We start from the raw sequence: 18,529 nt of genomic DNA, 5'->3' as shown, positions 1-18,529 counted from the left end.
GCTATGTCATTTCCCATCAAAAAATTACTTGCTGGGTTGAATAAAAGTAACTTTAAGTCAAAATTTGCCAGGGGTATGAATAATTATGGGCAGCACTGTATGAGCTGACCATAGAAGGGATGGTGATATCACTCTGTACATACAGCACAGAATTATGTTGGTACCCCATACTCAGTGCATATATCTGAATCTTGTATATCCAGCAGATTTTGCCTATGCAGCTCATTATTGTATACTGACTCAAAATGCAGCATGGTTTTCATTATCAGCTGCAATGCCTCTACCCACACCATTCTCCTAATAAATCCCCCTACCTGATTTTTTACCTACCTACCTACCTGATGAAATACCATTCCCTGGCACTTATGCTTAAAGTGAACTTGAAATCAGAACTCCTCTCTGCTCTAAAAGATACACAACAGCATAAAACCTTTAAACAAAAAAAAAAATATTTGTTACAGCTGATACAAATCTTAAAATAAATCTGCACATTTTCTACTTCCTGATCCATGGAAGCAGACCTATTGTTTACAGCCTGTACTTTCAAATGGGCTTATCTGCTTATCTGCCATACGCAGTCATGTGATACAGGGGGGAGATCAAATTACAACTAGTGATTAGACACAAATGAGGGGGAATTACACAGACTAAACTCTATAAATACATACAGGGTGCATTTCTGTTATGTTTTCCTTCTGTCCTGTGCAAAAGTTCAGGTCCACTTTAACCTTCACTTTATGACAATCCTCTCCCATATGCTGAACAATAATTATTTTTACTAACATACTCAACCCTCCGCTACCTTATCCCACAAGACCAACCTAAGACTGCTGCATTCAGCAATTTAAGGATGACTGTAAGGAAAATGACCAGCTGATGAAAGCAACAGGAAAATTATGAAATAACTGCACAAATTACATTCAAAGAAATAAACTAACCAAGCGGCTTCGTCAGCTCAAATAAGATGAATGAATACCAAGGGAATTTTGTGGATAGCTTGTATTTCTTTTAAAAATTTGTAATGTGATAAGTCTGTACAAAACTTAAAGATGATTTCCATATTTAATAGGGATAATTTCATCACCCTGGCACCATAAGGCTTATCATCAGAAATTGATTGTTGAAATAACATGACTGAAGGCAGACACACAACTATAAATCATGGGGAACCATAGCAAAACTTTGCAGGGGATTACTCCTATCCACTTCCTACTGCCCATCAACTAAACCTGTGCAGTCACACCTTGACTTTAACCCATATCCTAAAAAAGCCCTAGCTACAGTAACCCTGTTGACAGCTTTCACCTCCCAGCTAAAATAACCCAGATGATAATGGTAACCCTTTCAGTAAAACAACTCTGAGTCCTAATCACTCAGCGTGCAATACGAACTCTCTACCTGGCATGCTATTCACATAATACATCTATCCTCTCCTTCCCCGATCAAAATCTCCATTCACATTGTACTTCTCTATATTCTTTCTTCTCTCTGTTATGCACCTCCCTACATCCTGCTTCATTGTTCAAACTCACACTACACATCCTGCTATATCAGACTTCTATGCCCAAACCCACAGTATGACTACTCCCTTTGCCCCTCTGCATTCACCCAGAGCCTAATCACGCAGTGCATCTATCCACAACGATCTACCCACATTATGTGCCCACATACAGTATCTTAGTCTTATACCTCTGAATTTGAAGTGGCATATAGTTTTTTATGCTTATTAATTATAATAATACCCTTCAGTGAATCGGGACATTTTTTTTATACATACAGACATTCTTTATTTTATTGTTAATTTCCTACTTCTAAGTAAATATACATTAAAAATAGCAGTTTATTTTCTTTATGTTTACTCAAGCAGTATCCCGTAGTCAATAAAAGCAACCACTTTACTTCAATGGCACAAATATTTTACAGCAGATTAGAATAATTGGAGTCACATGTTTTTCTAGTACATTACACAGAAATGAGAATTCGAAAAAGCAATGCAGGTATTTGTTATTTATATTTGCATTAGTGGATTGAAGGTCTTGAAAAGTCAATATAGGGGGACCCTAATGCGCATTTTAAATGAGAATTCTAAAGCGTAATGCAAATGGGTATTTTTGGTTGACTGAAATGAACAGTTGCTTAGTGTAGATTGAACTTAAAGGTCGGTATTTCTGTGTGTATAGGCTGATGTAATTGCAGCTTCATGTGCATCGGTCTGAGTGCAAACTAGAAGGCAGGATATTTGCATGCCGTGCCCAAAGTATTTAGACTTGAGGGTTATATCTGGCATTGGCTACTTCATTACTAACATGTATTAGAAGAAAATGCATTATGAGCAGTGCACATGAATGGTTTCCATTTTAAGGTTATTTTTACTGACCATTCTTATTAACACCAATTTTTGTACCTCAACATAGGTCACTGCAAGTGGAAATTAAGGATTAAGTACAAGAGATGGCTTTTGTGCACAAGACTAAGAGGGTCACATTGGAAAGAATGTCATTTTCCTAATATGCCTGCATCAAAGCATCTTAATTATTCAGTAGTGACAATAATTCCCCTGAGTGCTTAAATTACTGGTATTATGTTTTATTTGTCTACGAGTAAAGACATATCGCAGACAGTAGTACTAAAACTTTAATTGGAATAGAAGCCACAATCCATTAGTCTATTTTAAGATTACAGAAATGTTGAAGAAAAAGGGTGCACTAATGGTGAAAGTATCATAATCAATCAAAAAGATGAGTGAAAACAAGGCATTCAGAAATTCAGTTAATCATGTTACACACCCAATACATTAGCTGTATAACAAAGGCATGGTACTTTTAAACAACCTTTCCTATGAAGCCAGCTTATGAAAACTAATATTACCAACATTATCTAGATGATATTGACTATGATGCTTTACTCATTGCTGTTGTGGTTGTTATTATTATTAATAATTTATATATCCCCTATTTTTGTAGTGCTTTGCTGGGTAGATTGAAGAATACCTGTCCCCAGCTCTCCTTCAGGGGTGCTAACAATCGAATGTCCCTACCTCAGTCTAGGACCAGTTTTGAAGGAAGACAAGCGTTTTTCTTTTCAGAAAGCAAGGTTATCTATCACAATGTAGGCCTTATTGTATTATTGCACATGTATCACCACTCCTTACAAACAATCACCCAAGACACTCCACATTGCTCCCAATTTTGCTGTACCCCCGCCATAGTAAATATCCTGGAGTGTCTGTAGCAGCTTTACCTCCCATTCAATCGGTAGCAAAATGAGGAGGTGTCTAGTGTGAGCTCCATGCCCCCTGTTAAAGGTCACCGCTGCTAAACTGATGTAGTGACCCACTTCCAGAAGCTGACTTGAACCCACACAGAAGTCTCAGTTTTACATTATTACCAGCACCTTTAAGAAATGCTGAGGGAGGGGCTAAATGTTAAAATTTAGAGAGGAATTAATAAACTTAGGCACAAAGTGGTTAAAGTGTATCTCACCTTCTTCAGAGAAAGAATACTTTACAAATCATCACTATATAGTCCATGTACTGAATTTTATCAAAACATGTTAGGCAGACTTAACGTTCCTGTGTTTACTCCTGTCGTTAGGTCACTACTTAGTAGCTCTGCATGCTTCATTGTAAAAGCTGCCCTGCTTTGCTCCCAGCTGTTAGTGAAATAAATAGGAGGTGGGACAGCTGTCCGGATTTGAGGAAGGATGACAAAACCTTTAAAAGGGTAGATAGGCTTTACAAATTTTGAGTGAGTCAGTACAAATAATAAGGCATACAAGGTTTTTTGAGAATGCTTTACAAACTCAGTTGCATGATTCATTCCACCACAGTCTGTAACCACTTACTGCATTAGAGGCAGTATAACTACATTCCCTGAGACTTCACCTTAAAGTGGATCCGAGATGAAAAACTAACTATAACAAGTAACTTGTCTATATATCTTATCTAAAGTTCACACAGCAAATCTAGCTGCAAACAGCTTTAAAAGAAAATGATTATTTCTGTGGGCATGGTTTATTTAGTTTATAGGGAATTAGAGTATTAAAACAAAAACAAAAAAAGTATTTGGCTTGAGGAATGCCCTATAAACCATAGGAAAGGAACACAACTATGCAATGAATAAAAGTTCACCTTGGATCCACTTTAAGTCCTGGGGTGTAGACATTTGTCCTTTGTTTGCAGTGTGTGGCCTGCATAATTGATTACGTGCACATGTGCACGCTCCCATGGGTTCACAGTCCGTGGGCGAGAGCACTCCTGTGCATGTGCACACCCACGGCTAAAAAGCACCCTGGCATAACCCAGTGTTTGAAGGAAGAATTCACCCCCGTAACAAACATAATTATGTGTAAAACAAAACTATAAAATACAATGCATACGATCACATGCTCATCTGCACCACTACCCGCTGCACTGCTTATCCCATTCATTGTAATTGTCAGCTCTGCACTCGTGGGGCAGTATGCATGCAGCAGTATGCAAGTGCATCATAGCGCATCGTACTGCTGAGCAGCGCATATGATGTGAATAGCAGAAGGACTGTCTATGCTCTTCTGCCGTTCTTGTACAAATGTGCACAGAAGCGGGTATGATGTGAACGAGGCTTTATTCAGTGCCCCAGACTAAAAATACAAGGGCCTCAATTCACTAAGCTTATCTCCTGTCTTTAATAACGTTTCTAGAGTTATCACCGTGGTGATAAGGCATGTAGGGCTTGATTCACAAAACGGTGCTAACTGTTAGCACAGCTTTTCATGCGTTTTAGCACATTTTCGCGTGAAAAAACGGGTTTTGCATAAAAACTGGTTATCGTATGCAAAATTTCGCATTCGCGCGTTAACGTGAATTTTTTGCACGTTAACGCGAATGCAAATTTTTGCGCGCGGTAACCGTTATCATGCAAAATTTTGTGCGAAGCACTTTTCACAGTGTGCTAACAGTTAGCACCGTTTTGTGAATTAAGCCCTTAGTATTCAGGAAACATTTTACCTCAGGCAAACCTAACATTAACTCTTCTGTCTTTAAGTTAAGGTGAGATCTCTAAAGTTAACTCTTCAATCCTTAAAATAACTCCAGAATTCTGAAAATAACTGCAGAGGAGGTAACTTAAAGGATACCGAAGTGACATGTGACATGCTGAGATAGACATGTGTATGTACATTGCCTAGCACAGAAATAACTATGCTGTGTTCCTTTTTTTCTTTCTCTGTGTGAAAGAGTTAAATATCAGGTATGTAAGTTACTGACTTAGTCCTGACTCAGACAGGAAGTGATTACAGTGTGACCCTCACTGATAAAAAAAATCCCCTTTTTATCTCTTTCTTGCTCTCAGAAGCCATTTTCTGCTAGGAAAGTCTTTTATAGTTGGAATTTCTTATCAGTGAGCTTCACACTGTAGTCACTTCCTGTCTGAGTCAGGACTGAGTCAGCCACTTACATACCTGATATTTAATTATTTCAGACAGAGACAGAAAAAAAGGAACATTACATAGTTATTTGTGTGCCAGGCACTGTACATACACATGTCTATCTCATCATGTCACATGTCACTTCGGGTATTACAGAGGAGGTAACTAAACTACAGAGGAGTTAACTTAATGAATGGAGAGATAAGATAACACTCTCACTGTGTGGAGGTAAGTTTTCTCTTGCATTATTATCTCCAGCATGATCTTCGTGAATTGAGGCCAAGAACTATTGACCTTTTTATCTCTCTCCCTGAGCTCAGAAGTGGTATTCTGCCAGAACAACTTTTATGACTGTAATAAGCTTATCAGTGATGTTTACTACATTGACGACAAGCTACCGACAAAACAGAAGCTGTCACTTCCATGTCTAAAAATTAACTCTTCCAGGCAGCAAAATAAAACAAGTAAAAGAGCCTCGTTATTAATATTCTTTGTACCGTACACACATGTTTATCACATCATGTCACATGTCGCCTCAGGTACACTTTAATGTAAATCTGATACTGAATCATGGCATGAAGTAAAATCAGTAAAACCTATAAAAGAAATTGATGCTAAAGGCACTATAAAAAGAACCCTAGGCCCTTAAACTGGCATGTGACACAGGGGTGTACACACTAAACTTTGGTAAGGTGAAAAACGTGAATAGTTTTACCGTATGATGAGTAGCATGTAATGCAATACATTGCATACAATGCATTACAGTGCAGTAAGACTTTATGTACATTATACTGCTAATCACAATTTAGTGAATTTACCCCGTAATAAATGTAGTAACCAAAGTAAAGTGCCAAACATACATATACGTAGGCTGTGTTGTACTTTTTTGTTTCTTTTTCTTGCTGTAAAGGTTAAAACTTCAGGGCTCTGCAAATTACATTTTCTCTACAGTCTGACTTTTGTCAAACTGTAGCTTTACTTTTACTGATAACTAATTACAGGCTATGGCAGAGTCAATTCTAAGTAAAGGAAATGGAAACAAATAGGTCAATAGTTGAAGATGGGGTTGTAAAACATAAAATAAGACTGTTGGATTACAAGAAATTCCTATTCAAGAGTAGGGATGAGCCAAATTGCCCAAACCAGTTTTGTACAATTCTGTTGTGATTGTGAAATCACAACAATTTTTGTTTCTAAATTTTTGCCATTTCATGAATTTTCATTGAAGTCTATAGATCAGTAGTTGGGGTTCATTTTAAAGCCCCCATACATGATATTGCCAACAAATGTGATATGCATATCAAGCCTAACCAATGGAACATGTCAAAAAGGAGTACATATTGCAGCGGCACTGTTTGATTTGGACGCTGGGTTGTGCTGCTAGTAGTAAAATATTGCTAATTTAAATTACCGGTATTTTACAATGCACTACCCAGCACTTATTTTTACTTGAACCCTTCCTTCTAAGGGCCTAAACTGAACCTCCTCACTTAATGCCTAACCGCCCCCCCCCCTCCTACATGCCAAGACAGAACTCACCTAGCTAATGCTTAACCCTTACCCACCCCCCCATAAGTATCTAAACTGAACCCTCCACCTAATGCCTCACCCTAACACACACACCCCCCGTAAGCATATAAACCGACCCCCACACATAGTTGTAGCTAATCCTCTACATCCATTGATTCCTATGTAGTAGCCGATTGGCTACTACCGGTATTGGATACCAGCTCGCCCCATAAGAACTCAATTACCAATATTTAACACAGGCGCCTTTAGATGCCTTATGATCCCTGCACCCAAATTACCTGATCCAGTCAACAAATCGTTTTTAAAAAGATCTTGTGTCTTTTAAGAAAAAAATTCAAAATGTTGGCAGTTAAAATTAGATTTTAAACACAGTACAATTTTAGAGTAGCCTCATGAAGTCTGCCTTTCAACTGGCAAAATTTTAAAACTTATAGTGACAGTACATATTTTCTTTATCAATTGCTTGGAAGGGAGGGCCCCATACTGTCCATTTTCTTAATTGTTAGGTGGGGTGCGTAAATGAACATTTTTTAATTATGATTTTGACATGTTCCCTAGGTTATATACATACATTTGGTGTTAAAGGGGCACTACAGCGAAAAACTGTAAAATTTAAAATATGTGCATGCATATACAAATAAGGAGTACATTTTTTCCAGAGTAAAATGAGCCATACATTACTTTTCTCCTATAATGCTGTCACTTACAGTAGGCAGTAGAAATCTGACAGAAGTGACAGGTTTTGGACTAGTCCATCTCTTCATAGGGGATTCTCAGCAAGGCTTTTATTCTTTATAAAGATATTCCCGAAAAAGGATTTAACCACTTAAGCCCTCAGTCGTTTTCACTTTATGCATCCGAGCAATGCTCACCATTCATTAGCCTATAACTTTATCACTACTTATCACAATGAACTGATCTATATCTTGTTTTTTCCGCCACCAATTAGGACTTCTTTGGGGGGTACATTTTGCTAAGAGCTACCTTACTGTAAATGCATTTTAACAGTAAGAATAAGAAAAAAAACTGAAAAAATTCATTATTTCTCAGTTTTCGGCCATTATACCTTTAAAATAATACATGCCTCCATAATTAAAACCCACATATTGTATTTGCCCATTTGTCACGGTTATTTCACCGTTTAAATTATGTCCCTATCACAATGTATGGTGACAATATTTTATTTGGAAATAAAAGAGCATTTTTATCCGTTTTGCATCCATCACTATTTACAAGCTTATAAAAAAAAAAAAAAAAGAAATATTTCATCTTTACATAGATATTTAAAAAGTTTAGACCCTTAGGTAAATATTTATGTGTTTTTTTATTGTAATGTTTTTTTTTTGTTTTTTTATTAAACATTTTATGTGGTATTTTTGGGAGGGTGGGATGTAAATAGTGTTTGATTTGGGGAAATATTTGTGTATTGTAATTTTTTTTTACTTTTAGATGTAGTTTTACTTTTTGCCCACAAGATGGCAACCATGAGTCTGTTTACATGCCGTAACGCTAAGCGTACAATGTACGCTTAGATGGACATAGGAGTCAGAAAAAGCTCCCGAGAGAAGCTGTCGCTTTTTCTGCGGGGAGAGGAATCAGTGATCGGGCACCATAGCCCGATTCATTGATTCCTGGGCTAACGAATCCATGGACGGGAATGCGCGTGCACGCACGCGATAGGCCGCGGGAGCATGCATGTCCTCCTTGACGTTTTTATACGTCAAGGAGGACAAAGTGATTAAAAAATGATGCTGGCCAGCTTCCCTGCTCCCTACATAGTCTTTTGGCAGTTGGACAGAGCAACTGCCATTCATTAAGTGCTTTTGAAAATAAATATATCCCAGAGAATCCCCTATAAAGAGATGGACTAATCCAAAACCTGTCACTTCTGTCAGATTTCTACTACCTACTGTAAGTGACGGCAACATAGGAGAAAAGTAATGTATGGCTCATTTTACTCTGGAAAAAATTTACTTCTTATTTGTATATGTTTGCACATATTTTACATTTTACAGTTTTTCGCTGTAGTGCCCCTTTAAAATCATGTATGGGTGCTTTGCAATCAACCACAAAAACTGGCCCATAGACTTAAATGCAAATGCAAACAAATACTGACTTTTGCTGGCAATTTTGCAAAATTGTTGCTAAGTAATACCAACTGCTCATCCCTATTTAGGAGTATAACTACAGATTCACTTGTTAACATCATCAGTTTATTTATAGTTCAGGTGTGTTTTGAAGCGTAAGGTTTTCCTCTAAAAAAGTAGAATTTCATTTTAAGATGATCAATTTTCTTTCATATTTACTAATACTTATTTGTACACTTGCTTATTTACTTCATACATGTAATACTTTTCATGTTGATACTATTTAAGTCCATACCTTTTTGGTACTGAAGCCAAAGTTGTTGTTGAACCTTCTTACTCGGGAAACGAATGGTGCATGTGAGTTCTGAACCATACAGGGCCTCCGAAATGTAATGAGTACCATACATTTGCAATATGCTTTGTAATTCTTCTCGGCTACTATGAACACTGATGACTTTCAGAACATTGGCAAACCCTTTAAAAGAAATGTTTGTAAAATGAGTGTCCTACTAATACAATATGTAGAAACATACATTATATTTCTATTTAACTAATTATGCAACTGATGCCCACAAATAAATTGATAAATTGTAGTCATTATGGAAGATGTAAAAATATGAACTAAATTCAGAATGCTGAGCATCACCCAGCTTGATTTTAGACATAACATAAATAGCACACCTGCTTTCAACAAATGAGACCACCTTCGGTCTTTGAAGCCTTTTTGTGGTGTTTTGTTATTCTTTAACCACTTCACCAACAAGGTTTTTTCCAATTAAAAAAATAGAGCAATTTTCACCTCCTTCCATTCATCCACCTATAAATTTATTGCTACTTATCACAACAAAACAATATATAGCTTGTTTTTTTCGCCACCAATTAGGCTTTCTTTGAGGGGTACTTTTTACTAAGAATTATTTTATTCTAAATGTGTTTTAACAGGAAATCACTATTTCTCAGTTTTCGGCCATTCTAGTTTTAAAATAATACATGCTACCGTAATTAAAACCCTCACATTTTATTTGTCCATTCGTCCCAGTTACTAAAAAAAAAATTCCTAGTACAATGTATGGCGCCAATATTTTACTTGGAAAATAAGGTGCATTTTTTCAGTTTTCCGTCCAGCCCTAATTACAAGCCCATAATTTATAAAGTAACAGTAATATACCTTCTTGACATACATATTTAAACAGTTTAGTCCCTAAGATAACTATTTATGTATTTTTTGTTAATTGTATATATATATATATATATATATATATATATATATATATATACACAATTTTATTTTACCCAAACATTTTTGGGGTAACTATTGGGGAGTGTGGAAGGTAAGGGGTTAATTTTAAAAGTTAAAAAATGTAATTTAAAGAAAAAAGAGTGTAGCTGTAATTTTAAAATTTGGCCACAAAATATACTCGAGCACAACTTTCCTATGCGTAGTATTACTACGCAAAGAGAAAGTAATGCGTGCATGTGTAAGCATCGTTTTTTGTGAATGGTGGCGCCATCTATAGGCAGCTGCGGTTATTCACACAGGAACTTAGATCAATGAATAGGAACTGTGTTCCCATTCATTGATCTCCCGGCTAACGATTAGCGGCCTTAACGATCATACGAGAGCGCGTGGGGGGGGGGGGGGCAAGCAGGAAGGGACATAGTTGTAATTTTAAAATCTCCTCCACTTGATATGAACTGGAACTTCCCACTGTAAAGTAAATCTGAATAAAAATGTGCTTTGTAGTAGGGATGAGTGAATTTGGCAAGAACATATTCATGAAGCGTTTTTGAAACAACTATCTTTGCAAAGCTTTGCAATTCTTCCAGCAAACATGTGGCTGCTTTTACACGAAAGTATGTGTATGATACAGTGAATGTAAAACTGTATTTATATTCAGGTGAACACTGATTCTAACAGAACCACAGCAGTCAAACCCAACAGCAGGCAGCCACCATGATACCCCTCACCCCTTCCCCCTACCCACCACTTTTAGCTGTGAACAAAGGGTCTACCTTGTTAAAGTAAGTACTTTCCTGCTTTATTTTGCTGTTTGTTTGTCTGTCCCTATTAGTGGTGAGTTTGAATTCGCATAGCCAAAATTTTGCAATGAAATTGGCAATAACAATGCAACATTTCCAGAAAATTTGTAATGAATTTCTCAATTATGCAAAATTTTCTTCTTGGGAATCTGGTGATGGATATTGGGGACAATAATCAATGGAATAGCTACACAATTATATCTGTTATTAATTGTGATACTACACATACTATATGATACAGTGCCTATGCAAACTAAAGTATATTGGTAAGACCAAGAGAGCCATGAAGGACAGAGTCCTGGAGCACCTAAATAAAATATGCGTAAGTAAAGCTTCAGGAGTAATATATGATCATTATAGAGAATGTCATAATAACGATTTAACAGGAATCTGGTGAAAAGAATTTTCAGACTAAAGATGTCAGAAGGGGAGACTTTGACGAGGTCTTGTATTGTAAAAAAGCCTCTTGGATTTTTAAATTAGGTACAGTCTCCCCCTCTGGATTAAACGCTAAACTGGATCTCTCTCCTTTTCTACGAATTAAACTATATAACTAGTGTGACAGTTGGCTTTGACTGCCCTTCTTTACTATCAATGGGCTCTTCCTATTGCTCTGGGTATGTTGACTTTCTTGATAAACTGTTCCTCTATTTCTTCCCCTCATTCTCCTTTAATGGTCCCTCCTTTTTCTTTGCTCCCCCTTTCCCCTCCCTCCTTTTTTACCTTTTTCTTCTGTACTCGTTGGTGCCTTATGTCCCGCATAAAAATATAAGTCTAGAGTGGCTCGGATAAGCTGTGTTAATTCTATCAATCCTGTCCCTATTATAGTACTGGTAACATAAGAATTTCATGCATAAATGGGATTTGATACACACTTGGTTGTTGGATATTGGGTATAACTTGATTTGATTGGGTATGATTGGAGCCGCAGTGCATGGATACGTGCCAGTTTAGAAAAATCCGATCTGTCTACTTTATAAAAGTGAAACCCGCAGGATAATTATCTCCAGCTATGCTGTTTAAGGCTGTGATAATTTATTCAACTTTGAAATATTGCTGGACTGTCCCTTTCAATATGTGAAGTCATATCAAGTTAAACTTACATTGTATGTCATGGATTGATTAGGCGCTGTAAGGATGCTGCCCCTGTTGCTATGCCCACCTTTAGTTACCATCAGGTGAGGTCTGGCATTGGCTGTAACTGAAGAGGCTCTCCTAAGCTATCTACCTATTTTCCCCTTATTTAGCAAATTATTCATTTGAAGGTGTATACTAAAGGTGATTTCCTGGGTGATGTCCTCCTTTTTTCCTTTCTTCCCCTGCGCAAGACAGTTTAGTTGTATAGAACTGCTTATTCCCTTGAAATGCAGAAGGGCTTTTGTTTAGGATAGGGAGGAGCTAACTCATACTCCTCTGATATAAGCAATCGTTACAAGCCCTTTGGCCACACTGCAAGTGAGTGTGAAACTAGTAGGTGGGCAGAGCAAAACCCCAACACTTCCTTGGACTGAGAGGGACATGTGCAAGGCTGGGTACATTGGCATCTTACTGGTGCTTGCATGTTGGGCAACAATTAGGAGCTTTAGCTGGACTGCTTTCTCCCATCTATCATCCAGCTTTCACAGCAGCTCAGAGATCAGGACAGCATGTGCCGCTGGACATGGGACTTCAGTGTTTGCAGGTACTCTACAAGTGATGCTGTACCACTCCCCATATGAGCTTTTCTACCGTTACCACTCTTGCTATGCTGTTTCCTGTGCATCTAACTGCATACCACATAAGAATTGCATGGATTCTACTGCACACATTGCCTCTTGCTTATGCATTTATCCATTGCTTCTCTTTTGTTGGAAGTCTGTGATTGGGACATTCCTTCTAACTGCATACTTCATAAACATTGTATGGACTTTGCTGCACATTTTGCTGCACGCTTTGCCACTTGCTTCTCCTATCTACAATCTTTGTTTGTTGGAAGTCTGTAATCGGGACTTTCCATTTAAACATTCTTATTCGGATGCAGTGACTGATTGAAGGTAATTTGCTGAGGAAGCAGAAAATATTGCACCTATTTGGATGAAATATATGTTTACTGTTGCCCTCTAATGTTCAGGGTGTATTATCTTACATGTGTTGGAAGATTTCTTTGGGCCAGTCCATCTCTTCATGGAGGATTCTCAGGGTTGTTTGTTTTCAACAGCATTTCCTGAACAGCAGTTGCAAAGTCTAACTGCCAAAATAGTGTGCAAGTGAGTAGGGAGGCTGGCTAGTATCTTACTATTTTGGCAGTTAAACTGCTGTTCAGGAAATGCTGTTGAAAACAAAGAAAACCCTGAGAATCCCCTATGAGGAGATGGACTGGCCCAAAACCTGACAGTTCTGTAAGATTTTAACTGCCTACGTTTTCCGAGATAGTGGTCCTTTAACCACTTAAAGGAATACTATCGATACCCAAGTGTTCTAAAATGACAGTGTGCAAATAATGTCTAAGTAGCTGTGTAAACATTTTCCTACTTTTCATGTTAAATATCAGAGGCGAAAGCTGTAATTTATTGAGGGTAGGATTTAGATATATTGGGACAAATCAATTGCAGAAGGGGCGTCTGCTTCAATGCACAGCCAGAGTTGCATATCAGACTACAGAAAGCAAATATTAAACATATCAAACTCTGAAAGCAAAAACAGTATGAAAAAGTTGTGACAATTAGTTACATTTCCTGTGCTCTCTTCAGACACGTCAGTCAGAAACACAGGACACAGGATCTGCAGCTGTTGGGAGCTCTCTTCTCTGTCACACCAGAGCTGCACATAGAGTTAACTGATCAAGTGTGAGGGGAATTTCCCCTCTTCTCATGGCTCAGTCAGCCGTCAGTTTTGGCGTCAGTAAACTTTGAAAGTATTTTGCTAACAGTAAATAAAGAAGTTGCTACTAAAATGTATACACCAGTACTTGGCAGCACTTCCCAAACAATTCCTGTGTCAATTGAAAAAAATATGTGAATCAATAGTATTCCTTTAAGCCCGAAGGGTTGTTTATTTTTTGCATCTGAGCAACTTTCACCTCCCATTCATTTGCCAATAACTTTATCACTACTCATCACAATGAATTGATCTATGTCTTGTTTTTTCCACCACCAATTAGACTTTATTTGGGTGAAACATTTTGCTGAAAATTAATTTATTCTAAATTCATTTTAACAGGAATATTAAGAAAGAAATGGAAAAAAATAATTATTTCTCAGCTTTTGGCCATTATAGTTTAAAATTAATACATGCTACCATAATTAAAACCCATGTATTTTATTTGCCCATTTGTCCCGATTATTACACCATTTAAATGATGTCCCTATCGCAATGTATGGTGCCGATATTTTATTTGTAAATAAAGGTGCATTTTTTCAATTTGCAAGCCCATAATTTAAAAAATTATATTAATATACTCCTTTGACATGCATATTTAATATTTTATATTGTTATTTTTTTTTATTACAAATTTTATTTGGGTATTTTTTGATGTGGGAGGTAAACCGCTAATTTTAAATGTTAAAAAAATGTATTTATTTAATAAAAAGTGGATGTGGGTGTAGTTTTACTATTTGGCCACAAGATGGCCACAGTCAAAGTCCTGGGAGCGATCGATCTTGCTCCCAGGAACAAGAATTAAGACGGGGAACTTTTTGAACTCAGATAAACCGCAGCGTCTCATCAGCTTTTCTGCAGGGGGCTTCAATCAATGAAAGGGATCTATAATCCCTTTCATTGATCGCTGGGCTAACGGCTGGCCACGGGAGCATGCGTGGCCTGCGGGAGTGCGCGCAGCCCAACTGGCGAGAATGTTTGTCTAGTTGGGCTTAAGTGGTTAATATTTCAGACTTTTCAGCATATCGCACTGTAAGGAAAAGTAAGCAGACCCCAGGACCCGCCTCCACCTTCCTCAGCCAGCAGCCTGTCCAGCCAGCCTTTAGTGATCCGACCTTAGGAAGATTCATTGTTCAATTTTTGAAACTAGCAATGAAAATTACACTTGAAAGTGGACACATAACTATTTACTCTAAATTTTCTGTTTATACATTGGGCTCACAGTGCTGTCTGTAGCTGCAACACTGCTGCTATTATAAAAAAAACTTAGAAAAAAGGAAAAATGTGGAGTCTTCAAAAGAGTAAAAATGTTCTCAGAACATACTAACAATTTTTAGAGCAGGGAGGCAGATTCTTCTGAGAATAGATGGATAGATAGATGATGGATAGATAGATAGATGATGGATAGATAGATAGATAGATAGATAGATAGATAGATAGATATATAGATAGATAGATATGTAGTAGCTGTGTATGCCATTGTTAAAAAGACATTAAACAATAATCATCCACTGAAAAGAATGAAATATAATTGTTATTTTTTTTTATTATAAGGGAACTTTTAAAGCAAAGTTTACGCGTACTTTTGCTGCTGCCTGTTATTAAAAAATAATAAAATAAAAGTCAACAGTGAACCATAACCTGGGGTTGCCATTTTTCCTAATGAGCTTCCCCTGCCTCCCTGTAGAGATTACAGCCTGGTTACAGCTGTTGTGTTATAAACAGTAGTAGTCTCTGCACTGATAAGGCCCATACACACGTCTGATTTTTTGGAACGATGGGTCGTTTGAACGTCCCGTCATCCAGTCGTCCGCCCGCTAAATCGGGCGTGTGTACAGACTGTCATTCGCGTGATAAGACTGAGTTTGAGCGATCCGCCGGGCGGATCGGACGAAATTGAATGCCAGGAGTACCAATGGGGGTAGGGACCCAAATAGCTCTGACTTTAATTGCAGCATGGGTGTTTTAAATGGTGGAGAATTAAAGGGGAACTGAAGTAAGAGGTATACGGAGGCTGCCATATTTATTTCCTTTTAACCAATACCAGTTGCCTGGCAGCCCTGCTGGTCTATTTCTCTGCATTAGTATCTGAATAACACCAAAACAAGCATGCAGCTAGTCTTGTCAGATCTGACTTTAAAGTCTGAAACACCTGATCTGCTGCATGCTTGTTCAGGGGCTAAGACTAATAGTATTAGAGGCAGAGGATCAGCAGGGCTGCCAGGCAACTGGTTTTGCTTAAAAGGAAATAAACATGGCAGCCTCCATATACCTTTCTCTTCAGTTCTCCTTTAAACTTTCAGAATCAAATCTCAGCCGTTGTGAAACATTTTTTTTTTTACTTAAGGCACATTGCAAATATGATGCACCTCTATACAGGCCTTCCTAATAAATTCCTGTGCCACACACTGAATGCCACTGGTTGACAACCAACCCTTTCATTGCTTCAGGACAAAGATTGTTTGCTCACTACACTGGATACCCATAAAATGGGGAACCCTCTTCAAAATTGGCCAACAAACATTTAAATCTCTACAACATTTAGGCACTAGATACCTGAATGATTTGTTGTAAATGCATCACACATTTCACATTCCTAGATACACAGGATTTAATAAATTGGTGACCCCCAGAGTCCACCTAAAAACCTTTGGAACCAGAGCCTTCTGACATGCTGCCCAAACCCTTTGAAACTCCTTGCCATTCCCAATCAAGAAAGCTCCATCCCTGAAGTAATTTATGTCCAAACTGAAAAGCCACCTGTTTAGCACGGCATTTATGAATACATCACTTTTTTCACACATTCCACCCCTGCACCTAACTTATCTGAGACACATCTATGCTCTTTGAGTCTAATGCGCAAAAAATGCTTTATCCAGTACGCTACCAGGGCCTCGATTCATCATTGTCTTTGCGATAGCTTTTTCCAGTTTGTTAAATTACCGAATTCGAAGTTTATCGATTTCTAGTTGTATTCATCAAGGTTTTTCCGCATTTGGTGTGAATTCGATAACAATGCGGTAACCATTTGGTAACTTGTCGATATTTCCATTTTACAGCGGTAATTTAAAGGGAACCAGAGAGGAAGCTATGTTAAAAATAGAGAAAGCTTTTATACATACCTGGGGCTTCCTCCAGCCCCATAAACCTGGATCGCTCCCACGCCGCCGTCCTCCGCTTCCTCTATCGGCGGTACCGGGTCCTGTCACTTCCTGCAGACGCGGCCAATTTTCCGCATGAACAGAGGCTCCCTTCATAGCCTTACGCATGGCACGCGTAAGGCTAAGGAGGGAGCCCCTGTGATGTGGAATATTGGTCGCGTCTGTCCGCCGACTGGCCGAAGTAACGGGACCCAGTACGGCGGACAGAGGTAGCAGAGGACGGCGGCATGGGAGCGATCCAGTCTTATGGGGCTGGAGGAAGCCCCAGGTATGTATAAAACCTTTCCTCCCAACCTCTCTGGTTCCCTTTAACACAAGGGAAGTGTTTATGTGTACCCTTATCTTTGGTACATGTTTCTTTAGCTACTTATGTTGCAAAATTGCTTCTTTTATGTGGAACAGCTTTGCTGAATTCAAATTTATACATTTTACTATACTTTCCTATTACTTTTCTTTGAACATATGACATACACAAAATAGGGAAAAAGAAAGCTGACCTGCAGACAATGATACCGAGTTGAGTTTGACTTTGTACAAGTTGCTGCGCACTCTCCACTGCTGGACTACAGGATATCCCATTGCCTCATTAAACCTCACTTCACCTAATAAGAGGATGAAAAGAAAAAAAAATCAATACAATTACACGAATGGGGCAATGTGAAACACATATTATGCTGGTATAAAAGTAATAACTACAAAAAAATTCAGTATTTTTGCAACCCAAAGTGCAGACCTCCATTTTTCCATTTTTCTAGGTGTACAGTACATATTACAGATGTTTATTTTTATTGACTTTCAATGTCTCAGTCACCAAAACTAATATAGACAAATTACCTAAAAGCCATAATAACATTTATACATATATACAGAAGGATCTGCAAACCAACCAATGGTAGGAAAACGCTGGTATTCTTTATTCAGGAATTCCACGTGTCAAATGCAGTAAAATCACAAGGTTCAACTAACGCGTGTCGGGCTTACGATCTGCCCTTAGTCATAGTTAAAAGTGAACCTGCAAGGGGAGGGCTTTATGTAGGTGGGAGGAGAAAAAACTCCACCCTATACCTCAACCAGCCCTCGCCTTAAAGGGAACATTACAAATATACACACACATCATCTTAAAAGAGACATTGCAAATATACAGAATATATAAATGTGCTCAATTATAGTTAATAACAAACATCAGAGAGTACTAAAAAGTAATGTAAAATGTTATCACTGGAAGGAACATTAGAACCTTAGGATTGCATATAGTAGCCTGTTCAACAAAGGAGAGAGGAAGGGGGGGGGAGGATATATAAGTCCTGTACATAGAAGAAAATCGGAGGGAAAAACAAACATATAAATTCAACAATCATAAACTAGGTTTAAATCCCAGCGTGTATTGAGACCCATAGGAGTGCGAGTGTCCATCCTATGGATCCAATAAGCTTCTCGCCTCAAGAGTAG

At 38.0% G+C, this 18,529-nt stretch overlaps 1 protein-coding gene across 4 annotated transcripts in view; it reads right to left on the bottom strand.

The window, feature by feature from the left end:
- ASTN2 (astrotactin 2) overlaps window positions 1–18,529 on the bottom strand; it is an 818,428-nt gene that overhangs the window by 156,453 nt on the left and 643,446 nt on the right. For 3 of the 4 annotated variants that reach the window (XM_068248102.1, XM_068248105.1, XM_068248104.1), the window contains exons 14-15: window positions 17,578–17,682; window positions 9,319–9,498 (exon numbers count right to left, since the gene is read on the bottom strand). In XM_068248102.1, the coding sequence (XP_068104203.1) occupies window positions 9,319–9,498; window positions 17,578–17,682 (285 nt within the window). Of the gene's footprint in view, window positions 1–9,318; window positions 9,499–13,188; window positions 13,233–17,577; window positions 17,683–18,529 lie in introns of those variants that run through there. The other variant, XM_068248106.1, reaches the window with a different exon arrangement.

The sequence above is a fragment of the Hyperolius riggenbachi genome, chromosome 8 (assembly GCF_040937935.1).
Source record: "Hyperolius riggenbachi isolate aHypRig1 chromosome 8, aHypRig1.pri, whole genome shotgun sequence".
Lineage (NCBI taxonomy): Eukaryota > Metazoa > Chordata > Amphibia > Anura > Hyperoliidae > Hyperolius > Hyperolius riggenbachi.
The sequence above is the reverse complement of the archived record's forward strand: the minus strand, read 5'-3'. Positions and strand labels throughout refer to the sequence as shown.